General features: G+C 35.4%; 1 protein-coding gene across 2 annotated transcripts in view; it reads left to right on the top strand.

Moving 5' to 3' along the window:
- The window catches only part of LOC138712135 (cytochrome P450 4C1-like), a 42,531-nt gene that overhangs the window by 3,960 nt on the left and 10,694 nt on the right, over positions 1-27,877 (top strand). Inside the window, exons 1-7 of one of the 2 annotated variants that reach the window (XM_069843599.1) lie at positions 4,545-4,697; positions 9,290-9,471; positions 13,264-13,370; positions 18,025-18,115; positions 20,802-20,987; positions 23,369-23,438; positions 25,412-25,538. In XM_069843599.1, the coding sequence (XP_069699700.1) occupies positions 9,294-9,471; positions 13,264-13,370; positions 18,025-18,115; positions 20,802-20,987; positions 23,369-23,438; positions 25,412-25,538 (759 nt within the window). In that variant the 5' untranslated portion in view covers positions 4,545-4,697; positions 9,290-9,293. Of the gene's footprint in view, positions 1-4,544; positions 4,698-9,289; positions 9,472-13,263; positions 13,371-18,024; positions 18,116-20,801; positions 20,988-23,368; positions 23,439-25,411; positions 25,539-27,877 lie in introns of those variants that run through there. The other variant, XM_069843598.1, reaches the window with a different exon arrangement.

The following is a 27,877-nucleotide window of genomic DNA, read 5'->3' as shown; positions in this document are numbered from 1 at the left end:
TCAGTATAGGCCAGCTCCTGTCTGATGCTTTTCCAATTCACTGCGGACTAAAGCAAGAAGATACACTATCATCTTTACTTTTTAACTTCGCTCTAGAATATGCCATTAGGAAAGTTCAGGATAACACAGAGGATTTGGAATTGAACGGTTACATCAACTTCTTGACTATGCGGATGACTTGAATATGTTAGGAAAAAATCCACAAACGATTAGGGAAAACACAGAAATTTTACTTGAATCAAGTAAAGCGATAGGTTTGGAAATAAAGACGAAGTATATGATTATGTCTCGTGACCAGAATATTGTACGAAATGGAAATATAAAAATTGGAGATTTATCTTTCGAAGAGGTGGAAAAAATCAAAATATCTTGGAGCAACAGTAACAAATATAAATGATACTCGGGAGAAATTAAACACAGAATATATATGGGGAATGTGTGTTATCATTCGGTTTGTCATCTAGTCTGCTGTCAAAAAATCTGAAAGTTACAATTTATAAAACAGTTATATTACCGGTTGTTCTGTATGGTTGTGAAACTTGGACCCTCGCTTTGCATTGTGCTCTTTACCTGACATAATTAGAAACATTAAATCCAGACGTTTGAGATGGGCAGGGCAAGTAGCACGTATGGGCGAATTCAGATATGCATATAGAGTGTTAGTTGAGAGGCCGGAGGGAAAAAAGACCTTTGGGAAGGCCGAGACGTAGATGGGAGGATAATATTAAAATGGGTTCGAGGGAGGTGGGATGTGATGATAGAGACTGGATTAATCTTGCACAGGATAGGGACCGATGGCGGGCTTACGTGAGGGCGGCAATGAACCTGCGAGTTACTTAAAAGCCATATGTAAGTAAGTAAATAAAATATAGGGCTATTATGAAAACATGATACTAATATTATTAATTATTAAATAATTTTGGTAATAATAGTAAATATTGTTGAAAGTAATACTTTTACTTCAATCATTTCATTAATTTCAGGAACGTTATGTAACTGATACTAACTTACTGTTAGTTTGCTATTATAAACTGTAAAAATGAAAAAAGTAGAAATTAAATTAGGGTGTAGGACGGCACGCAGAGGTCAGTGTATACGCCACTGAAAATTTACACCAAAATTCCAACAGCTGCATGCGGGTAAGACGGGTAGGTAACATGACCCTGGTTTAGATGCATCTCGAGACGGCCTTGAAAAAACCAGCCAGTCATGTTGCATAACATGTGCATTCAACTTGTATTTTTTTATACACAGTTAAGTGGTAAATACTGTACTTGTGAATGTTTGGTTGCATTTAGTATTGTTAGTTCTTCTTTAGATTTAGTATCCAGGTTCTAATAATGGTGATAAAATGTCGGGACGATGACTGAGGCCCAAGTTGAAGACAATAAAAGCGTAGCTTAAGAATGGCACTTCGTGACTTTAAAGTATGAGAATGTACTAAGTCATGCTGACTTGATGTCACCGATATTTATTTTCTTCATTAGAAGATAGCGCGTATGTACCAGTAGGTGTTTTTGCCCTTGAGCGAGTCCAAAGAATGCAGATTCAGTCTACAGAACTAATATTGTATTTTTTTTTTTCGTTGCATTGTGAGATTATTAGTTTAGTTATAAACATCTCCGCCGCCTTGACCTAACAACTCGCATACACACTTCCCAAACAATCTGTCCCTGATTCGTTTGCCGGCATGGACAATAGAGGAGATTTATCTTCCTTTTACTGAACTCACTGTTCCTTGTTATATACTATTCTGTTGTACCTTAGCAGTGTCCCTGTGAAATTTTGACCACAGGAAAAAAAGAGCCCCGCAATGTTTCTCTATCTAGTGTTGGTCAAAACGAGTACAGTATCGACTTTCAACGCTGGCAACCCGGATTCGAATTCCGGCGGGATCAACTAGAATTTGTGATAGACAAAGACGGTGCTTGATAGGTTTTCGCTGGGTACTCTCGTTTTCCTTACCAACATTCCGTCATTGCTCCATTAACCATCACATGGTGCTCTGTAGTTCGCCTTCCATAGTGCACCAAGAACAACACCTCATGGCAGAGTTTGTAGATTCCGGAATAATACTAGATCTGTTGTCAATTGAAGACTTCGGGGGTAAATAATGATAACCCACATATACAAATTGCATACATTTTAATTTTTACTGCACCAACACAAGAGGATTGCCATATTTTTCAAGCAACATAATTCAATCATTTGTTAACATATTTACTGTACGCAAATATTCAACCAAATCAAAGATAATGTGGCTTATAGGCTGTTAACATCCAGAATACTGTCAATCTCAATTCTGAGGGTTATCACTATTTACTCCCCCCCTCCGAGGTCTTCAATTACTTACGTAAATTGCCGAGCAAACTGATTACGGGAATACGTAAATTGCGGAGTAGGAAAAATATAGTGGTGCATGCAAATTGCGGAATAGGGGAAAGAAGCTATAAAATTGTGGGAGGCACTGAAGCTAGGTTAACAAGTCCCTTCCCGCTTTCCCAGATTTAGAACTTACAGATCATCGGCAACCTAGTGTGGTTAAATTTGCTTTACTATTATTTAGCTATATTACCGACTTAGGTTAGATTAGGTTTCGTTACGTCATGTTAAATTAACGAAAACTTCATGATTGTGATTTCGGTCAATTCGAGTTACGACAGTTGTACTCCCCGTGCTGTCACACTAGACGGATGAATCAAGTAACGCCTATCAGGAATGAACTGTTAAACTCTTGTAAACAACTGATGAGTGAATGCCACTGCGCTCTTCATTTGTGTACCCCTACGCTTTATAAACAACTGATGAGTGAATGCCACTGCGCTCTTCATTTGTGTACCCCTACGCTTTATAAACAACTGATGAGTGAATGCCACTGCGCTCTTCATTTGTGTACCCCTACGCTTTATAAACTGATGAGTAAAGTGCGCTCTTCACTTGTTTACTCCCACTCCTTCCCCCTCGTAAGTTCTCCCAGTATATTCATTCCGGAATTTACATGTACACTGGCATTCAAAGATATCTGATCTCCAATTTTCTGATTGTGTAAGCGAACTTTCTGACTAAGGGATAAGTCAGAGTCAAAGATATAACAAATTGACAAACTTTTGAATAATTCTGCTAGTTCTCGATAGCTGACACTATTATTGGGAGGGGTGAAAAAGTGTTTGGGAGAAAATGCTGATGTAGATTAAGTATAAATTATTCTCAAAATTGACAGCATCAGCGGTTACCCGCTAAATCCAGGGTTTTCTTTTACAGTCATTAGAGGGGAGATGAAATTTTGAATTATATAATGCGTGTATATTTATGTACTATTGGCGACACTGACTGTTATCGTCGCCATCTATACGTAGAAGTAATAACTAAAGAAGCCACACTTACACGAACAAATTATCGATCACTATCGATTAGTAGAGATCAGGTATCTTTGAACGCCAGTGTACCTTTCGCTAGCCCATGACCAGGTCAAAGATAAGAGACGTGTTTTGTCCGAAATTCTCATACTCTATCTGATGGCGAGTAAAAGGCCTACAGATTTGGCGCGTCGCCCACTAGATGAGAATGCTTGGATGAATGACGTAAACCAAGTGCCCGCCATTAGATAAAAAAATATTTTGTAAGCCGGTGTCAAAAAAGAGGTAGAGTACAAGGGAAGAAAGTAGGAATCACTGCTGTGGAGTAACTGTTAGCATGTCTGACCGTAAAATGATTGAACTCTTGTTCAAATCCTGTTTGAGGCAAGTTACCTCGTTGAAGTTCTTTCCGGAACATTCCCTCAACACATTAAGAGCAAATGCTGGGTAACTTTCGTCGCTGGACAGTGGACTCATTTCACTGCCGTCACCTTCATCTCACTCAGATGATAAACAGCCATCGCAGTTAGTAAAGCGTCGTGCAATAAACCAAAAATAAAAAATAAATATTATTATTATTATTATTATTATTATTATTATTATTATTATTATTATTATTCCCCATTGTTAGACCAAACGGAACTGGAGAGATGTCCGAAATGTTGCCAAAAGTCGATTTTGATATTCTTGTGGAAATATGCAAGGCGAGTCAAACCTAAAAGATCGGAACTCCTGCCGTTTCCTGGCACTATGTTCTGGCAAGCAGATCGCCAACTCTCGCGGATATTGTGCTTACCGTTTCACGGCAATACGGGGTGATTCAAAACCTCTGCGACAAACTCTGAGGGGTGATAAATCTTACAATAAGAAACCCTTTTTGTTAAACAACCTATGTCTTTTGACGCGTCGTTTCGAAGTTAACGTTGAAAATGTTTTTGCGCGGGCGTATATCAATGTATGCGGATGTGTGCACCTCTGTTTGCTTGTTGAGATATATGTAAGAGACGAGAAGGGTTGTTGTTGTTTGTTTACGTTTAATGTTCAATACCTTTTCCTTTCAGTTCAGTCTAATCATCAATTGAGAATGGATGTCTACACTTTTCCCGAGTTAGCCGACATGATAATGTGTTATGTGTTACGGGGAGGCTAGCGGTAACGGAAGAAGAGCTCTCCACATGTACCAACAACAGTTTCAAAACAGAAATCACCCTCACCACACATTGTTTGCTCGACTTTATCCGTGCCTTCGAGACGATGGGTCTCTTCGTCCCCGGCTCATTGGTGGAAGACCGCGTAAACATCCATTCTCATTTGATGAGTAGACTGAACTGAAAGGAAAAGGTATTCAACATTAAACGTAAACAAACAACAACCCTTCACGTCTCTTACAAACATCTCAACAAACAAACAAGGGTGCACACATTCGCATACATTGACGTACGCCAGCGCAAAAACATTTTCAAGGGTAACTTTGAAACGACGCGTCAAAAGACATAGGTTGTTAAACAAAAAGGGTTCCTTATTGTAAGATCTATCACTCCTCAGAGTTTGTCGCAGAGGTTTTGAATCACTCTGTATAGTCTGTCAAGTGATCTTTCGTGTAACTAGTGAATTATTTACGTATTTAAGAAAAAGGAGAGAATGTTGCTTGAATTTCAGGACAGTTGCTCAAAATATCCTCCATTAAGCTCACACGCAAAATTTCTATTTCCATAATGCTTGCAATTTCTCATCATATATTGACTATTAAGTCGCCAATAGTCTATAATGTGGGGTTATTCCTGTATGCTTTATCTTATAAGATGTGAATAATAATTCCGTGAAAAAATGTCAGAAATGTGTGAATACAGATCGACACCATCTTTTACAACTTCTGTAACACACATTACTATTGATTATGAAATAAAAATATAATTGTTTGCATACAATTACTAATCAAAGCTAGTATATATTTTGTTAGCATGGACTATTCTGAGTAAAGAAGACCATATAAACATGTGTCCAATTTTCGATGGGTGTGGATACTCATAACAAGCGTTACCATTATTCCTAAATCATCCTGTATAACATAACATAAAACATAACACACAACGTAACATACCATACTGAATGTGAAAAAATCCATCCAATAATGTAGGATAAATCACTATGCACAGGAAAACAGACAATATGGCCAAAAATACCATTTTCTTGTCACTGTTGCTGATAATTTGTATTTCCTCGAAAATCTTGACTTAGATAATTTTAAACCATTACAGTATTTCTCTTAAAATGTTTCTTGTAATGAGAAAGTGAAAAACTTATTAATGCAGAATGGCAAGGATATTAAATTTGGCTGCAGTTCACTAATGCTTCAAACAGCCCTGACTCTGGGTCCCCTTATCCTTTAAATATCACTGGCCCGACCCTGACCGCTGCCTTTACTGACAAGTGAGTAAGTGGAACAATTTACTAGAATCATTCATAGTCCTAAATCGAGGGCAGCCTCAATGTTGGAATTAAGAATTCTGGCGTGGATTTCGCAAAGCAGCATTTCTATTGTTGGCTGTCTCTTACGAAATATAAAGAAGAATTTTAATGCTAAAGATATAGATTTTGATATATTCGTGAATACACAAATTTTCAACATTCCTCATATATAGAAAAAGTAGTTTCTAGTACCTCACTCTTTCTGTCTGCCTGTTTGTCTACATCGAATCTATTAAAATTAACAATGTGAACTTCGCAAGGTAACTTATTGAATAATTCATTTCCCTTTACCGTAAAAAAATTATTGGTTTTCGATAGTCTCATTTCATGTACAACTAATAACGAGTATGTAGCTCAGATCTGGACTGGTAATAAAGGTTAAGATTTCGTTGCACTTGAAGCATTGAAATAGACATTTGTAACATTTTAAAATTCCTTTGCAAAACGAAAATTAAAAATTGTTCAGATACAATTTCTGCACATTTAAAGGACAAAACAAATTCTTTCAGGCATTCATTATCATAATATACTGCTATCCTAAATTGACTGAGCATATTGGGAATTAAATCAATGGCTTTCGCAAAACACTCCTATAAGTTGTTTCATATAAAACAATTTTTATCTCGGAAAAGAAAAAAAACGAGTAAAATTGTATCGAACTTTTTTCTTTGAAATATCTCAGAGAATAACTCTCTGAAATTAATGACATTTCTTACGGATTTTATTCTTATGTGTGGTTATATTAAATATTACATATGTGCCATAGGTAACTTAATTATAGGACTTTTTTTTTCCTTGTTAGGAGGGAGGGAACATCCCACGCACTACGACCTGAGGTCTATTGTACACCTCCCCATATGGGATGAGTTGCGTGCCCACCGATCCTCTACGAGCACCGACCTAACCACGTGACGACTCCCTTAACGATCGGTCCCTACAGCCAACAGACTCCATGTGCCACTCTCTGCTTCGGCAACTCCCCCAAGGCTCCCTTAACGGTTCGAGGCGGAAGTCCTCCTCCGAGAAGGTCTGCCCGGGGTTCCGTTACAGAAGCTATCCATCATTACATGAATACAATCCACGGAGGCCGGTCGAGAGAGCCAGCAGCTTCGGAGGGCTGCCTGTAGAGCGATCTGAAAACCAGAAGAAGTAACGTGATGATGAATGAAAGGATGATAGGGGAGGAAAGGAAGTGGCGAAGATGAGTGGGGTTCCAATTGCCTGATAAAGTTACCTGATATTCATCCATAGGAGTGAGGGAAAAACCCTGAAAAAACCTCACCCAGCAACTCGTTCAGACCGGGGATCGAACCTTGGCCCGGTGGGTTTGTAGTTAGACTCGCTAATCCCTCAGCCACAACGGTGGACTAATTATAGGACTTACTATTTTTAAAAATGCATAGTATACACTCTTGAGATAATTGGTACTAAATCTTTTAAGAGTCGTAATAAGTAATGCATAATATATTTATGTGCGCTTCCCAAGTCAGTTTGGGGTGAAGTCTACACCGAGAAGTTTAAAATGAAATATAGTTTAAAGTGACAACATGTTCTGTGTTTTATTTGAACTTAAACAAAAACGATTGTTCTTGAGACTATCACTGGGCATATTAATGGACTGGGTTGTAAGAAATCTAAAAAATAAAGTATACAAAGACAATCCGCACACAATCCGTGAGTTAAAAGGCAGTATTGTGCGAGAAATCGGGAGGATTACAGAAGATAAACTTGCACATGTAAATGCCAATTTCGTTCGGAGATGTCAGGAATGTGTTGCAGCAGAGGGACTTCATTTCCAACACTTTCTATAGTCGAAGTTAAGGCTGGTTCACAATAAACCGGGAACGGAAACGACGAGAACGAAAACGGAAGTAATGTTAAAATAAATGTATTTAAATGGGAGCATTCACAATTAACTATTGTGAATGCTCACATTCAAAAACACATATTTTGACATTTTTTCCGTTCTCGTTTCCGTTCCCGGTTTATTGCGAACCAGCTTTTAGTAAACAATATAAACACTGTAATTTTAGTAGCCGACTCTAGCGACTGTAGCGGACCCCGTTCACCGGGAATGACAAGCGCTGACTCCGGGGCCGCTTGCCGTCGAGTGCCGTGTAGAACAGTGGCCGGCAGAAGCTGCAGTTATGACGTAAGAGCCAGTCAGACCTCAAAGGCTTGGAAGAACGAGCAGTTGAGTCGTATTACTGTTAACACGCACCAGCGCAGTGGCGTCAGTGCAGCAATGATACGACAGTTCTTGGAGATAAATTGATGGAATCACATTCCTGTATTTTGCTAGGGAATAACTACTCTGCGGTCATGATGGCAACATTCTTGGCAAATTCCCCGTCATTAAAAGAACGCATGTTCTTTGCAATGGCTAGTGAAATCCTATATCTTAAGCCTTAAGTTACCATTGATTCAATCACAGTGTGTTCCTTAGCTTCACTTAACAATGTATCTTTCAATTGCTGCACTAGTATTTGTCGATATTCTCCCCCATATTTGTCATAATCATTTGTGTGGCGTACAGAATAATAGCATTATATATTGAATTTCTTTACATGCTGAAACAGCTTGCCACAAATCAAACACTTCGCAATTCCTCCATACTCCATAACACAGCTTGATCTCAACAAAGCATTTAGCTTGGGAACGATAGTAACACAAAGTGATGGTGTGTTTCAAAAGTTGAAATATACTTTGCATACTACTCACCAAGTTAGGGCCTAGATAGTTCAATCTGTATATTGTGTAGGAAAATGTCTGTTAAAAACACTTGAACTGTTTTCAAGTTTCCGAGTAGACAAAGTGTTGTAGTACTGCTTAAATTATTTATTTCTATATTTGTATATTTATAGCAGTTTCGGAGCCTCATGTACACGCTTCTGCAGCTGGCTGTATTATGAATTTCATATTATTATAACTATATTAAATTTGATTACAAACCAAAATATTTTGTTACATTGATTTATCACGGATGTACAGTTTTGTTTTCGTACAAATGTATTGTAATTGTGCTGTTCCCATACTACCTCAGACGAATGGATCGCGCTCTGTCATTGCATAGGCGCCGTACCACCACTGTTCAGTTGAACCTTCTCTCCTCGCTGTGCTCAGTATGCAGAGATTGCCGAGCAAAGAGCGTGGCGGCTCCGTGGTATGACGTCACAGAGCACGGAACATGCCGCTCACTGGTATAGAATGTCATAGGCTGCTGTGCAGTAACTGTTTTACTGTGTTAATACTACATAAATTCTTGTGGTAAATTACCTGGCTAACTAGTTTCGACGTTTTAACTATTGAGCCAGGTAATTTAACATCAGAATTTACTATGTAATGTTAACACAGTAAAGCAGTTATTACTTGTTCAATAACGTTAATCAGTGATTATACAAGTGTTAAAACAATTATCCAAGAATGAAGAATCAACAGTTGTGTTTGTTTTAAATGTTCTGCAGCTTCATGATGGAGTTGTTGATCTGGATACTGACCGTGGTGCTATCCCTTATCGGGGTGTTGTACATCCTTCCCCGCACTGGGAAGAAAGCTCAGTTCCTCAGGATGATAGAGCAGATTCCTGGACCCAAAGCTTACCCCATCATTGGTACCGCATTGCCTCTTCTAGTCATCAAGAGAAATGGTAAGTTAGCCCATGCCTGAAAATATATTTATTATTAGAGACCGAATTTTAAAGGTAATCCTTTTTTTATTTCAACACGAAACATGAAATAATTATTTACGATGTTCAAAACTATCTTCCACCGACCAAATTATGTGGTTTTGACTTCCCCAGTTCATTTCCCTTTTTTTTTTTTAGTGCATGTTCCCATTTTCTCCTTTTTTTAGAACCTTCTCTTATTTTGGTCCTTTTTGACAGAATATCGCAAACATTTAGATAATTTTCCTTATTTTTCCGATAGGCCTGTAACTTCCTGAGCAAGCGAAAATAAATATCGTTCTTCTTCTGATTCCAGACATTGAAAAACTAATAAAGTTTGCTGATTTAGAGTTCAGGATAAAAAGAAAATTTTCACCTCTGGTTTCAGTTGATGTTGAGCGGTCGTTTTCTGTTTATAAAGACATTCTGCATTCAAAGAGGTAGAATCATATTGGAACATATTGAAATACAATGTGATCAAATACATCACTTTCCTTATGTTGTGAAGCGATAAATACAAGCTTGTATGTGCTATGTGTATCCATGAATGTGCTAGAGTGTGTTTTCAATTAAAATAGCACCCTTTTGAGGGAGTAACATAGTTCTTATCGAAGTCCTTTTTGACTATATCAAATACAACACGTTCTTTATGTTATGGAGTGATAAATGTAAGATTGTTTGTGCCATGTATTTCCATGAATGTTCTGAAGTGTGTTTTGGGGAGTAATATAGTCCTTTTTTGGATATAACTTTCCTTTTTTTTTTTTTTTGAAAAATTTTCTGTTTAAAATCCGGTCTCTATTTATTATATTTACTATAGAATAAAAAATAAGTATAAAACAGTTAAAATGTATTTTATTCTTGTATGTTGTATATATTAAATAATTTTATTCTAAACCGATTAATGTACATGTGACCTATAAGATAATGTACCGAATATTGCACCAATATTTTAATTTAAAACCAAACAAAACAAAAGTACAAATTTGTTCATATTTTCCAATTAGCATAGATCTGTTATTATGCAAAGATTTGTAATGACAGCCATGCGTGTGTCGTAAATTTTGTAAATGTGTCTTAATTGCTATTATATGAGAGTTGCATACGTTCTTTTACGACCAGTTGCATAAGTGGTAGTTAAAAACCATACGTTTATTTAGAAACTTTGGATTTTAGTGGCATTGACGATATGGAAATATCAACACCGTCGGAAACGTTGGGAAACGAAACACTGTAAGAATTAATGTATGCCTAGTGGGCCTAGAGTTGGGTGAATTCGTGAACGAATCGTTCATTCGAACGACTAATAATAAAGAATAATAAGAATCGATCCGTTGTATGAACGAATCGTCGTTCAAAAAAATCGTAAGTGAAGATAATTACAATTTTTTGTTGTTAAGAAGCAATGATTTTCGGTACATGAAGCCAGCTACATTTATAGTAACACGCATATAATATTTAAATCCGATCTATGTTTGTTCTTCTATATTTGTAATGCAAATTGATAATGTATCTAATCATTACATGACGAGGGCATCATGCCAGAAGGGTGTATCAACAAAACTGAAAGTTTACAGTAGAGATAGAGCCATGTAAGTACGGAATGATTTTTCCTATCCTTGGGCCTATCACTATTAAATTTTGCAACTTCGCAAGATTTGACTTTTAATTTTTCAGTTTTGAAAAGTGTCAGACTATAGAATTCATTATATTTAAAATACGTATATCTCCTCATACAATGTCAGTGCAACAGTTAAAGAGTTGTTTTTTTTCACTCTGGAACAGAGTTGAAATCTCGGTGCATTCAGGTAGAATTTCTGATGAGTCAGGTATTCTCGTGATATTCCATTTCTCTCACAAGCACACATTCTCATGAGGGCAGATTAAAAAGTTTTTTTTTTTCTTCCGCCATGTTAATATGTCAAAACAAGTGCCTGTACAAATTTTGGCCACTCGAGCGCAATTACGAGTGCCGTAAGAAATAAGTTTCCCTTGGGCCGTTTACAAAAAGAAAACACAATTTCATAGAAATATTTATTGGAACAAATACAGCAACTGTTGGACTATTTTTCAACATATTACCCACTGGAATTGATACATTTGTCATACCGTGGGATTAACTTTTGTATCTCTGTATCGTAGAAGTCTGCCGCCTGGGATCGGCACCAGTGTGTGATAGCCGTCTTGCACCTCTCTGTCGATCCCACGGTATGACAAATTATTAATTCAGTATTATTAATGCTCATTTGCGATCACTCCTTTATAATGAGATACTTGACACGTATCATTTGTTGGACATACATCATAATGCTTACTCTGTCTCCATATAGAATTTCCCGTCTTTATGCATTGTTCTTGGTAGCAATGTTTTTATAGGTATAAACACGCCTTTCATATCTTGAAGCGCCAATACTTCTATAAGACCTATCACGTTTCCTTGGTCGAGTAATACTAATTATTAAAAGATGACTTTGCAATGCAATACAAAACAGAAAATCATTTCTCACCCATTTAATATTTTAACACAATGCACTTTATTTTCAATTTTCTGTAAAACAAAGACGACAATCCCAAATTTATATCCCATGAAACAAACGAAAGAAGGAAAGAATATCAAACAATATAATGTAACATCCATATATCATTATCGTTTAGTTAATTTCCGAAGACACTTTGCAACCTCATAGGTAACACCAATAACGCTTCGCTAATGAGGCAATTAAGCCAGGAGATAATGGGGTAGGGTGGCCAGGTACTTTTCCCTCCAATACATAATTGACTAGTGACATTCAACATTAATTTATATATGCATTTAATCTTTTAATCGGTTGAGGCGCTTGCCTGCCGATCCGGAGTTGCGCTCGGGCGCGGGTTCGATTCCCACTTGGGCTGATTACCTGGTTGGGTTTTTTCCGAGGTTTTCTCCAACCGTAAGCCAAATGTCGGGTATCTATGGCGAATCCTCGGCTCATCTCGCCAAATATATCGCTGTAACCAATTCCATCGACGCTAAATAACCTCGTAGTTGATACAGCGTCGTTAAATAACCAAATAAAAATATTTTAATGTTAACAAAATATATTTCTTCCGCAGTTACAACTTTAATATCCTTCGATTGACACATTACACAGTGTCATAGGTTTTATAATTTTCTAAACATTTTCATGCCAAGTTAAATTAATTACTATACCTATAGATACTGTAGTGTAGATCTATTTTCATTAGTTCATATTTAAATGCGCTTGACCAATGCAACTTTTGATGGTCTTCGAAATTCTTTTTATTTCCTGCTTAGAAATGTTTGCATGAATAAATTGAACTCATTCCCGAAAAATGAAGTACAGGCAGTTCTTATCATTTTCATAAATTTTACAGCTTGTAGAGTTTTCTTGTGAACCTCATTAGTAAACTTGCAAAGCATTCAATATTGAACACTTTAATGCATACAGATATACTGTTTATATATATATATATATATATATATATATATATATATATATATATATATATATATACTTTGTGTACACACATATATATTTTTTTTGTGTACATATATATGGATTTAATTATATGCCGTAAATCTACGACACAAGACTCACAGATTCACATCCCTCCCGAAGGAAATCATGCAAAAGATTCTATCGCCTTTTGAAATCTGTCCTCATCCGGGATTGAACGTCAAAATACCGATGACAACTAGTGTTGTTGAAAATTTACGGTCTGCAGAATTTTCGAGAGTGGGTAAATGCATTACGACATTTTCTTCTTTTTCAGAGATTTATACTGTGTTTAAGAAACGGATCGAGGAAAACAAACCACTGTTTCGCGCCTGGAGTGGACCTTACGCCGAGGTTCATTTAACAAAAGCGGAGCACATGGAGGTACGTAGTCATACCACAGTCTAGTACATACAGTCACGAAGCTCAACGCGTAATAAACTAATAAATATGCATCCATAGATAGTTGCTAACCACTAGGATCGCTACTATCGCCTCATTATAGACAATGCGAAATAGTACCTGCACAGTCTATTGTTCCTAGCACCCTCAAAACTCAAGCTTCGTGACTGTGTATACTAGACTGTGGTTATACATTCATTCAAACTTCAAATAACTTTGGATTAGAACTAGGAACCATGCTATGAAATCTGTAGTGGCCGTGAGCTTTTTTCCGATATTAACAATACCAAATACGTGTCATGTTTATATGTGCTGTTGTCTAATAAGGAGAAACAATGGCTACTTTGCAATAGTTTTTTATTTGGTTATTTTACGACGCTTTATCAACGACTTTGGTTATCTAGCGTATAAGTGAGATGAGGATCATAAGTCTAGCGAGATGAATCTAGGATCCAGAGCCGAAAGTTGCCCAGCATTTGCTCTTAATGGGTTGAGGAAAAACCCCGGAAAAAATCTCAACCGGGTAACTTGAGTCAACCAGGATTTGAATTTGGATTCGCTAGTTTCACGGTCAGACGTGCTAAACGTTACTCCTCAGCGAAGGACACTTTGCGATAGTAATACATGAATAATAATAATAATAATAATAATAATAATAATAATAATAATAATAATCTTTTACCTTTCAAATGGATTACAAGCTGTCGTTTCGTTTACTTGTCAACTGCAGGACGCGCTCGAGTGTAGTAGCGAGGCAATGATTTTTCAACCAGGATAGCACAAATGGGGCAGCGTTCTATCCTTTCATAGGTTTGCCGATCATTTTAATAATCACTGAACTGGACAAATGGGAGACTGTAAGGCGTTAGTTTACTTCTTTCAAAAGCGGCAATCTCATCCATTACACTAAGACTAAAGCCTCTTTGATTTTCCGTGCTACCTACAAATGGAGATAGAATCCATGTATTTTTTTTTTTTTTTGGCCATAGCACTTTTTGAATTAGATTCCTTTCAGTTATAAGCCCTTTTCTCTGCCATAGTTTTGTAAAAATATAGGCTATATATTTCTTTTTCCTTCCTTTCCCCTTTTTGTTCTCTTTATCAGCCGATGAATTTATTATCATAGCCTTTTTATCGTGAATTTTATTTAATTTTCGTATTTCTTTTCTTTTTTATTATTCTTTTATTACATTTCATTTTGATATATTCTTCCTTACGTTTTTCCATATTAACCATTTGTATTAAATGAGTTGCTTTCACTATATTCCAATGTAAATTACTTTCTTTTTTTCTATTATGGTATTATTTTCATGTTGTTTAGTGTCGATTTTATTATGCTATTATTATTATTTTTTTGTAATATGTTAGTATTCTGTTCTTTAACTTTTTGTCAAATTTTAACTGCTTGTGTACTTTGTGACCTGGTAGAGTGTAAGAGAAGGCCTTATGGCCTTAACTCTGCCAGTATACATAAAGAATTATTATTATTATTATTATTATTATTATTATTATTATTATTATTATTATTATTATTGTTATTGTTAATAGCAAAGGGGCGTTGTTGTATTAAGTCTTCAACAAGCAGTGCAAAACTCGCCAAATTCCTTTAGGTATATATTTTCAAATCGATCGCCTTAGCAGAATGTAGAATAGGAGATGGTTGCATTAGAAAAGTGCGTTTATTTTACTGATTTTTCCATGCGAGCCGTTTTAACAAAGGACTCGGAACAAATATAAATATTTAACACAGGGCTCGCGCGAGCCCTTGCTAGACACCTCCAGCACATACCTGGTTCCTGGAATAAACTCTGTTTTTATTTTCATTTCCTGCTATTGACCTTGAAGCTTAGTGCAGCGAGATTGGAGGTGGTAATCAGCGCCATTTTCACCTTGTTTGCCCAATCGAGATGATGTACACTGCGCCACCGACATATGTAAAATGCGCCAATTAGATGGTGTAAATAACGTCACAGACATAATTATGTAAAGTGCGGCACTCCTAACATTTTCCTTCCTACTTTCCCAGACTTAGAACTGATTATGAAATTACATAGGTGTGGCTAAAAATGTTAGGCTTAGTAACTTTGTCACTTACAAAGTGGTTAAAAATATTAAGCTTAGTAACTTTGTCACTTATGAAATCCTGAATTTAATTTCTTTTCATGAGCACTTTGTTTTCATATGACGCCTTCTGAACCAAATCGAAACGGGATATTTCATTATGTATTGGTGTCTTCACTTGCATAGGCGAGAATACTTATTTATTTTAGCTGATCTTCTTACATGTATTCCTTGTGAATACTTCTTACTTTTATGTAGATACTTATTTGGAATTGGAGAAGCACATCTAAGAAAAGGATAATGTTGGGAGAGGCGTGTTAAAACATGGAATTATATTTTACATGAAATGATTCTACTGCTTTGTATTCAGTGGGTTGTTTATAATGTGGGTAGAAACGGGGTGTCTGCAGAGATATAATTGTCAAATACATAGTCACAGAATTTAGTGACGTTATCATTTTCAGGTTTTTAGCCATGAAGTTGTCAGGAAAACAATCTAATTCGTCAATTTGCAAAAATGGAAGCCCAAAAATATATACTAAAACTTATCCAGTATAGCAAGATGCCGCCACAGTCTAGCATATACAGTCGCGAAGCTTGGGGTGATTTTTTGCATTTCTCGCGATAGTTGCTAGCCGCTTGGAGCGCTGTGTGTACTAGGAACAATAGACTGTGTTACTGTCATCGTGATCTAATACAGGCCGTAAGGCAGACCATGTGACTCGCTTAACCCGATCACGAAGGGCGGCGTTTCAACCATATAAATTAAATGGAATGCATAAAAAGTAACATATATTTATCTAAAATATAGTGTAATTGCATTAATAAAATTTAAAACAATGATTAGGAGACACTTCAGACATAATTCCTTGCGAGTTAAGGTGTAATATTATTTTTGGTGTGAAAATTACGTATTTCGTATGTGTAATAGCCTACCTGCCTTTATTTCGATTAAATATTGCGAAATTCTTGTACATTCATTTATGCACGATTCAATAATTTTCAGTTGCACCGCACGAATATTTAGATATGTTGAAATTATAGGTTATGTTTACTGTCCCAGTTGCCCCTTTCTGTCTAATTTTAGTGGTCTCCAATGCCCTGCCATTCATATGGAAATATTATAGGTTATGTTTACTATATCTTATATTCCTAAATTCGCAATTATACATTATAATTAAGCATAATGTCATGTATGATACTCCGCACATTCAATTTGTCTGTATTTTAATACTGCAATTGAGTATTGAATTATTGTATTTATCTACTACCTAAGAGACGAAGTAACAATCGTACGTACACTAATTTCATAAGAGTAGTATGATAAATTTTCTGTCTTTATCAAGGAAGGTAGATGTGCTATATTAAAATCACAATATAAATTCTTTTTTATTAAACCTGAAAATAGCTTCCATTCTAAACTTAAAATGTTGATGCGAAAAGATTATGTTAACATGTAAAATTGTCTTCACATTAAAATAACACAGTTTTGTAATTATTTCTGCAACATATTATGCAACAAGAAGTAAGGGGAACTTATGGACACATTACACTAAATAAAACTTAGCTATGATAGGCAATAAAGTTATAATAATTCACTGAGCTCCATACACTGGAATAGAAAACCCGAACATATATTATGGCCTGGTCTAGATCGAAAAGGCAATGACTGTGCTGTATTTCGCATTGTTGTGAAAAGTTGTGTAAACTGTGAAATGTTCGTAATCGGTTGTAATAACTGTAAATGGCTAAAGTACAATAATTTGAGCAATAATATGGGACAAGGAGACGTTTGTTGCACTATAAATTCTAAGAAAACGAGGTAGAGTTATCCTGCCGAAAGATCCAGGAAGGTGAGTTTATAAAATATACTACATTATGAAAATAATATATAAGCCTTATGTATTTCGTATTTCAATAGTGGAAGGAAGGTGTTAATTTTTCGAAACAACACGATATCAAAAGTACAATACATTTTATTGTCTGCTAGGGAAAGAGTCGGTGATGAGGCGATAGTAGCGATCCTGGTGGCTAGCAACTAACTATGGATGCATATTTCAACTGTCTATGTTTGCATATTTAGTAAGTACTGAGCTTCGCAACTGTATGTACTAAACTGTGATGCCGCTGTATACGTCGATAGAACAGGTTGTTACCAACCGCTGGCAAACCATACCAACTTATAGATAAATTCAATATCGATAGGACTTCCTTGACTTTGTTTACCGTATTATTCCAGGCCTAACCTATAAATCTACTTGACGTAGTTTACAAATCTTCGTGCCGCACGTTAGATATCTAATTTTCATTCAATTACAAAATCTGGGTTAACCGTGGCGCACATTACACATACCCAGCAAGACAGAGTGAAGTGGTAAGCACATGTTCAGGAGCTGTTGTCAGTCACTTCCTTTCTCAGCATTGTAGTGTGTTATATTTTGAGCTTTTATTTAGCAAGGACTATGCAAGCTACGTGTCAACGTTTGTGAACAATTTTCCGGCAGCATCCATACAGAATTATTATCTTTCCAAGTTATTTTATGACAATCGCACAACCACGCACTTTCTATTTCAGGTGATTCTCAAGAGCAGTGAACACATCGAAAAGAATTACGTCTACAACTTCGTTCATGAGTGGTTGGGTACAGGACTCCTTACATCCACAGGTGAGATATTTACTGCGTACATGATCTGTAGTTCAAAAGAAGGGTCAGCTTTTTGTATAAATTTTCTTTTATTATAGCATTTCAGATGTAATTTCTATATTTAAAACTGCGTATAGCAGAGATAATTTAAACATCGCTTGAATGTTGTCAAGTTATTGTTAGCGAAACTTCCCGTCTATTTCTCCATGATCCGTCAAATAGCCACAGTAACTCAGAGCATACGTAAAATTCTTATTCGAAATTCTTTTATTTTTTTCTTTCTTTCTTTCTTTCTTTCTTTCCGTCTTTCTTCTTTTCTTCCAGTCTTCATTTCCCAGTTTAGTTTCAATTTATTCACGCGCGTGATTTTCCTTCCGTATATAATTAAAGACCGGCACAATATGAAGAAACTTTTACCAAAATACGACATTTATTTTAGAAAAATATTAAATAACTAGCCGTACCCGTGCGCTCCGCTGCACCTATTAGAAATAAATATAAAGTAATTACATAATTAAAATAGGACATTTGATCCAGGGAACATTCGTGTTTGATAGAAGGATAAATCGTTTAATATGTTACTTAATTTAAATTGTATTTAAATAATTAAAATGCGGTCATTTTGGTCCAGAGAGCAATCATTTGGTGCAATGACAATTCATTTAACATGTTTCTTAATAGTTATTACATGCAACCATAGTTTAATGAAGATTGACATATCATTTAGTTTTAATGTGTATACTTTATATTACTTACCGGTACTATATATTTCAGAAGTTACTGTAATAACATTGTAGAATTATGTCCATCTAGAGAAACTACACTTTCCAATGGTGAAATAATAATTAAACAATTAATTAGCTTCCGATATTACTTCATACAAACACAGAAACATTCTCTTAGGCTATGTTTAATAGCTTTCGATTGTTGTTGTCCAGGGCCCCTTATAGACGAAGTCATTTGTTTTTATTTCAGTACAGCGCCTTAGATGGCGTTGTTATTGTAATTTTAAAATTAATTTATCTCATTAAATATCAGTCAAATTTTGTATATAATAAAACTTATCGAAAATTATTTTAAAGACACTTTTGTTATGTAATAGTTTTCATGAAAATCAATAATAAGCGAGATATTTCGATTTATTTAATTCAGCCCCCTTATAACCCCCCTTTTAAATAAAGTATTTTGAATGTCATATGGCCTAAAATCTAAGTTACAACGAAATCAATTTATATTCCAATTTTCATATAAATCGGTTCAGCCATTATCGCGTGATAAGGTAACAAACATCCAGACAGACAGACAGACAGACATACAAACAAAAATTTCAAAAAAGCGATTTTCGGTTTCAGGATGGTTAATTATACATGTTAACGCCAATTATTTTTGGAAAATCGAAAATTACCAGAAAAATTTCGGCTACAGATTTATTATTAGTTTAGATTAGGATACATTTCAATTTCACTTTCAGAGAGGAACAGAAGTTAAGGGTGTTCGAGAATAAGGTGCTTAGGAAAATATTTGAGGGTAAGAGGAATGAAGTTACAGGAGAATGGAGAAAACTACATAACGCAGAATTCCACGCATTGTATTCTTCATCTAACATAATTAGGAACGTTAAATCTAGACGTTTGAGATAGGCAGGATACGTAGCACGTATTAGTGAATTCAGAAATGCATATAGAATGTTAGTTGAGGACCTGAGGGGCGAAAAAGATGGGAAGATAGTAGTAAAATGAATTTGAGGGATTTGCAATATGATGGTAGGGACTTGATTAATCTTTCTCAGGATAAAGACAGATGGCGGACTTATGTGAGGGCGGCAATAAACCTCCGGAATCTCTAAAAGTCATCTGTAAGTAAGTGCATATTTTAATATTAAATACCTTCGTTCCTGAACCATATCGTTTAATCATTATTTACAAAATAGGATTTTACAAATTAATAGTGTTGTCTATACTTAATATACTACCAAATAAAATACAACAAATCTGCATAATTAAATAGTTGTCAGCATTACCAAATCTTTATCTGAATTTAAAAACTACACAACGCAATTTTTTACACTGAAGAGAAAAAAAAAATTCTTACATTGGCTGGACTCGCCACTGGTTGCAATGGGACACAAACTTTTATATACAGTGTTTCCTGGCAAAAGATTATAACGTCTGTCAGATAATATTGTTTTGAATGACGAAAAATTGTAGAAATAACAAAATAAAAAGAGAAATTAAGTAGACAGTAAAATTGATTATTGAAACTCGTTTAAAATATTAATTTACACGTATAAAATTAGATGGCAACGCTAAGACGAGATTTACTGGATTCGAAAGAATGAGCAAAGGTGGGAGAAGAATCACATGTCCTTCATTAATTATAGAAACAAAAATAAAACATTCAAACTAACACAATTGTGGTTTCATTCCCGATGTATTCTACGTTTCGGTATATCACTGGTATTTATTAAAATGAAAGAAATGAAATGGATCCTTTAACTGAAGTAAGATGTAAAGATACTGGAAAACGTCAAAATCATTCCCCCAGAAAATATTTACTTCGGGTTAGTCCAATAATGTAGTGTTTAAAAGAGGCGTATTTGGTCGGAGAGCAATCAGGTTTCTGCATCTACCTTCTTACAATGCATAAGCCTATTCCACGCATTGAAAGTAATAGTTATATTATAGTTAAAATTTCACTTCCTATACAGGAAAAAAATGGTTCACACATCGTAAGATGATTACCCCGACTTTCCACTTCAAGATTCTGGACAGCTTCGTGGAGGTGTTCGCAGAGAAGAGCGAGATTCTGGTGGACAAGCTGAAGAAAGAAATAGGGTCCAAGGGCTTCGATGTATATCCCTACATCACACGCTGTGCCCTGGATATCATCTGCGGTAAGTAGATTTAGCCAGAACTAACCGTTATGTGAAGTGTAAAATGCAGATTGAATTGTGAGTTCACAGAAAGTCTCGGTAATTATTCAGGATCGGCAGCATGAGTCTCGAGTACAGAGATCGCGTAGCTAGTTGAATATCCTGTCGCTAGAATCGCTCAATTTAGGTTCCCTAAATACCACTTACAAGGTATCACTGTATAATACTATCGGTTGCCATGATTGATTAGCTCAAAGACAGGATACACATTCCGTATGACCTGATTCACACGAGAATAGCTTACAGGAGTCAAGTGCTTGAAGCCTCTAAACTTGACGTCGTATTTGTGATCACACGGAGACATTAAACTTGAAATCATGGTTGAAAAAAGCGCGCAATGAATGTTGTATTCGTAGTGGTGTTTGTATGAAATAGTGAAATGGATCATTCCATCGTTCCAGATATGCGCTGGGACTACATTTTTTGGGTTAAACCAGTTAATTACGTTTATTTCTGTGATATTTTTTCGGAGAAAAAACGTGTCAGATGTTCTTGAATCTGCCCTCTTCCGATTGAGACAAAAGAAATTAGTTTTTATGATGAAGTAGCGACGAAAATTGGGATCAAACTTTCGTGCCGGACATGATGCATTTTAGACACGCTTATTTTCCCTTTTTGGAAAATCCTAAATCACTGCGAATTTTTAAATATTTTTCAAATGAAAAAGCTATGGGAAGTAACTCATTCTTTAGGGTTTATATTAACTCTTTTCGGAACTTCATACCATAAAACTTCGCCAGAAAAGAAATGAAACGTGCGTTCCGGACATGACTTCCGAAAATGCCCTTATAAAAGCTACGAAATTGTATATATTTCTTTACATGCCAATAGTAATAATAATAATAACGTAATAGTTTCGGTGGAAGAGAAGGCAACAAGCACTTAATTTATTTGATTTATCTGGCATCATTATTATTATTATTATTATTATTATTATTATTATTATTATTATTATTATTATTGTTATTATTATTATTATTATTATTACTACTACTACTACTACTACTACTACTACTACTTTTGTATCTGTATTTATTGTACTTTTGTATTTGTATTTATTGTAGACCTGGTTGAGTGAAAAAGAAGTCCACAAGCACTTAACGCCGCCGAATAAAATGTATTCATATTTCCATATTTTTATTTCATATAAATCACCATATTAATAAATGTACAGTATTTTTACCTTTCTTCTGAACTCAAGACTCAGGAACCCAAGTAAAGTGTTAATTGTATCCGAAAAAGTTAAAAAAGAAAGTCGGAGATAGCAATGTTAGATCTTGATCGGTTTGGAGTGGATTAGTTCTTCTGCCAGGGCAGAAATATGAAACGAGAGCTTCATTTTATGATAAAATCATGTAGATGATGATGATGATGATGATGATGATGATAATAATAATAATAATAATAATAATAATAATAATAATAGTGACAGTAATAGCCATAATAAATTTAAAGACTACCTACTGTGATATTCTTTTCATTTTTCTCTATTTCAAATTATGTCATGCTAGTGTTTAATCAGGGTAGATGTTATTCATGTACTAGAAATATTTTAAATACATTTCAGGACTCATGATTAACTCGAAAACCTTAAGCAATTAAAATATTTTGAAAACAAATTTGAAATCAGACCGATGAATTCTATGAGAATTCGCAGTTCTAACAGACCAAGTTGTCACTTCACTCTACATAGAAAGTTCGCCATGAAAAAAAAAAACGCATTTCTTTAACTCGCCTAACTCGCATACCAGTAAAGATTTGGAGTAGCATCCACTTTTAAAAGTAATATCCATTCTTCTAAACATTTCTCTCGATTTGACCTCCTATCTAACGTGAAAAATAAATTAGTTTGTCGCTTATCATGTCAATGCCTATTTTGGACGGCTCACTTCGAAGTCAATAATTTTTTCATACTTTCGAAAGAAGATTTTGATTTAGAATTTTATACTGTGCTTTCGTTAGACATTTATCTATGTATCCTAAAAATTACATTGCGTTTGATGTACTATCAAGGAGCTACGACATGATAATGTTTAACGGTGCGGAAAACAGATTCCTCGTCTCGTAGTTCGGCAACGATAGAACAAAACTGGCGAACGATAATACCTACATAGACTTTACAGAGCCTTCACTTCCTAAGGCGCAAGCAAAGAGGAGGAGTCACGCCGGAAATAACAGCGACGCGACTATTTATTATAATTACAATTCTTCACACTCTTCCTTTTAAAGACATACGTTTTTTAAATACGGTAACGGTGAAAATGTACGAGTAACAATGGTAAGTCTACACCATGTTATGATGCATCTTATTTTTGCCGCTAAGCCTTTATATTTTCTTGCAGAAACCGCCATGGGCACACCAATATTCGCGCAGGACGATGTCGACTCTGATTATGTCAAAGCTGTCTACGAGTGAGTATTCTGTTATAAGTGTACCAGTTATAGAATTTACACACCTTATTATGTCCTCCTATCTTCTGATTAGTGAACTATGTTACTAGTCAGCGATGTACGAGAGGGAAAAGGAACTAGTCACCTTACCACATTACCGCCTTGCTTATTTGCCTCATAAATAGAATTCGAAGTTGAAGACCTAAAAGTTAGTATTTCAACGTAGTATAGTTCAAGCTAGGCAAACATTCCCTCTATCTCAGTTAGAATCCTCGTTATCACTAAGTACTTTCAGCGTATTCCGAATCTCACCGGTCCGGTGGCATCAATGACGTCACGTTGCAGCGAAATAAGGAACAAAACTGGTGGAAGGATCGATGGCTGTCATGGCGACTGTATAAGTTGTTGTCTGTGCTACGCTAGCAAAATTTTGCGAAATTTCCGTACTGCCATCTCGTTCAAAGAAAAGAGATTATAAACAACTTATTTCTTTAACCGGTAGTAGTAACTGGTCCGTTGACATGTTCGCTCATAAGCCATTAATATATTGTTTTACGTTGTGCTCATTACAAACAATACAGCAGAACTAAAGCAGAACACACCGCCATGACACAACAGTGCACGATGTCATTCGTCTGCTAATTCCCGCCCTGAAGAACCAATCAGATTCACTGATGGCGGCTGATGGAGATTGCCACCACCTCTGCAAGCTGATGGCAACGGTGTGACACCGGTGGAGCATCAATGACGTCACGTTGCAGCGAAATAAGGAACAAAACTGGTGGAAGGATCGATGGCTGTCATGGCGACTATATAAGTTGTTGTCTGTGCTACACTAGCAAAATTTTGCGAAATTTCCGTACTGCCATCTCGTTCAAAGAAAAGAGATCATAAACAACTTATTTCTTTAACCGGTAGTAGTAACTGGTCCGTTGACATGTTCGCTCATAAGCCATTAATATATTGTTTTACGTTGTGCTCATTACAAACAATACAGCAGAACTAAAGCAGAACACACCGTCATGACACAACAGTGCACGATGTCATTCGTCTGCTAATTCCCGCCCTAAAGAACCGATCAGATTCACTGATGGCGGCTGATGGAGATTGCCACCACCTCTGCAAGCTGATGGCAACGGTGTGACACCGGTGGAGCATCAATGACGTCATCGGTGGAATTCGGAACACCGTGATGCCATAGGATTGCTCACCAGTGAGAATCGGAATACGCTCTTTGTTATGCCTGATGAACATTAACTCCGAAATCTATTCACAATTTTTCGACAATAAAAGTAAACAAAAGGAAGATTACAGTACCCTCCTCACAGGTAACAAAATCTGTGGCGCGGTTTGCACAAGAAACAATTCTTTTCATTTAAAATGTCATGTGTTGAGCAAAGACTCTTTGAATTCCAAAGAAGTGTAAACCAGTCTCTTACCTTACATATGCTAACACACAACTAATTAATCATTAGTTGTGCGTTAGAATATGTAAGGTTCTCCTTTTCTTCCCCTTGTTCTCCTTGTTTTCCCCTTGTTCTCCTTTTCTTCCCCTTGTTCTCCTTGTCGTTCCTTTGTTCTCATTGTCTTTCAGTTTTCTTGTATTCCTCTTTATCTCTTTCTATTCTCCTTGCTATTCTTGTGTTTCTGTTTTTCTCCTTGCATTCCCTTTGTTCTCCTCTTCATCTTATCCTTCCCTCATTCTCCTTGTCTTCCCCTTTTTCTCCTTGTTTTCCACTGACTCCCTTTGTTTTTCTCTTGTTCTCTTCGTCGTCCCTTTTTTCCATGTATTCCCCTTGTGTCCCTGTGAAAGAAAGTACATATTGTATTTCATTACTTTAATTATTCGCGAATTCAAGGAATTAGCTTAAATCGCATAATAATTCTTGTTGTTAGGAATGACAGAACAAACATATGACTTTCAATAACTAGGTGCATTGATTTAGTATTAAACATTTTTATCCCATAATAGAGGGATCGTGTTTGAATTGCAGCATGTCTGAAATCACCATTCAACGCATGATCCACCCGTGGCTGCATCCTTCCTTCTTGTTTAAGTTTTCCAAAGTCGGCAGGAGGCATGACGAATGTTTGCGCGTTCTACACGGCTTCACTAACAAGGTAACGAACTCTCTTTGTAAAGTATACAAGTGTTGTACCTTTTATATAAATCCATTCGCAGTATAGCCAACGCATCATGGTTTATATCTAAATTCATATCACATCGAGAGTTACAAATTCCCAACATCAAAGAAGAAATCTCCTGTTACAGTAAACGTTATCAACAGCGACTCAGCAACCATCAAAATGTTTTAGCCATCAATTTATTGGATAACAGGAACTCAACACATCGACTTCCTCGCTATCAATCTTAGACTTAATATTTCGCATCCAGTAGTAGAAAGGATATAATTTAGCTCTTAGTTTCATGTTACTTATATTTCATAACATTCACTGAATGTTCTTAAAAAAACAGATTGTAAATAAGCAGCTATTACAAATAATAAATTATTCAGTTACATAATAATGTGTTACGAAACGATTCACTGTTTCTAAAGCACTAACAGCGTCATTAAAGGACACAAGATTGTTGGAGGCAAGGATGCACAGCTTCGAATTTCCACGAATTTCAAAGTGGGTCGCTTTTAACAATGAACACGTTCTGTATTTTCGCGTTTTTACATTTTCACAGAAAATCTAATTTGGAGCAAAATAGATTTATAAATTATAACGTTTAAATTAAGTTTTATTTCATTAGAGTGTAAAATACGTTCGTATAAGTGTAAAAGAAGAATAAACGAAAAACGAATATCCGAAATAAATTAACATGGAACGTGTAGATTTTTTTTCGGCATCTCAGAAAAGAGCAAAAAGTGTGAAAAATGCATATGTGCAAAACATATAAAAGAAATTTTTGTTTGTAAACGGTAACTTCATTCGCATTATAACAAACAAATTGAATGACATGAAAAGTGTAAAACGTTTATTTAGAATGTATGTGCTATCTTCGTGATGCATTCTTTTTCGGCAACGACATTTAATTAGTATCATTCGATAGTGTCGCTAAATAATTTTGCCCATTTTTGCTTCTTTTTCGAGATAAAAATTCTTTCAAATGAAACATCTTGTAACGTGTTTTAGGAAAGATATTGATTTAATTCGTAATATACTCAGTCATTTTAAGAGAGCAGTGTATTGTGGTAATAAATTATGAAAGAATTTTAGTTTCGTCCTTTAAATGCGCAAATATTTGATCCGAACAAATGTAACATTGTAAAATTCCTTTTCAGAACGAAAAGTTACATTTGTTCGGATTAAATTTTTTGTCACGTTTAAAGGACAAAACTAAAATTCTTTCAAATATGTATTATCACAATACACTGCTCTCATGCACTGGCTGAGCATATATTGGGAATTAAATCAATACCTTCCCCAAAACACGCTAAGAAATATTTAATATAAAACAATAAATTGTTATCTCGAAAAGGAGGCAAAGATGAACAAAATGGTATGAAACTTTTTTGTTTGAAATATTTAAAAGAATAACTCATTGAAATCAATGACATTACTTACAGTTCTCTCTGAATTTGAAAGTTTTTAAACATTTTATTGTTAAGTATACGTCCCCAATTATTTGACATAAAATTGCTTACACTTTGTATATTTTTATTCCAATGCACTGAATTTGTCATTGAACTTTTTCAAGGACAAAGTACTAGATAAACATTGCTTACACTTTGTACATTTTTATTCCAATGCACTGAATTTTGTCATTGAACTTTTTCAAGGACAAAGTACTAGATAAACATTGCTTACACTTTGTATATTTTTATTCCAATGCACCACTGAATTTTGTCATTGAACTTTTTCAAGGACAAAGTACTAGATAAACATTGCTTACACTTTGTACATTTTTATTCCAATGCACTGAATTTTGTCATTGAACTTTTTCAAGGACAAAGTACTAGATAAACATTGCTTACACTTTGTACATTTTTATTCCAATGCACTGAATTTTGTCATTGAACTTTTTCAAGGGCAAAGTACTAGATAAACATTGCTTACACTTTGTACATTTTTATTCCAATGCACCACTGAATTTTGTCATTGAACTTTTTCAAGGACAAAGTACTAGATAAACATTGCTTACACTTTGTATATTTTTATTCCAATGCACCACTGAATTTTGTCATTGAACTTTTTCAAGGACAAAGTACTAGATAAACATTGCTTACACTTTGTACATTTTTATTCCAATGCACTGAATTTTGTCATTGAACTTTTTCAAGGACAAAGTACTAGATAAACATTGCTTACACTTTGTACATTTTTATTCCAATGCACTGAATTTTGTCATTGAACTTTTTCAAGGACAAAGTACTAGATGAACATTGCTTACACTTTGTATATTTTTATTCCAATGCACTGAATTTTGTCATTGAACTTTTTCAAGGGCAAAG

Source organism: Periplaneta americana, chromosome 13 (assembly GCF_040183065.1).
Source record: "Periplaneta americana isolate PAMFEO1 chromosome 13, P.americana_PAMFEO1_priV1, whole genome shotgun sequence".
In the NCBI taxonomy this organism is placed as follows: domain Eukaryota; kingdom Metazoa; phylum Arthropoda; class Insecta; order Blattodea; family Blattidae; genus Periplaneta; species Periplaneta americana.
This window is presented reverse-complemented; position numbering and strand designations above follow the sequence as displayed.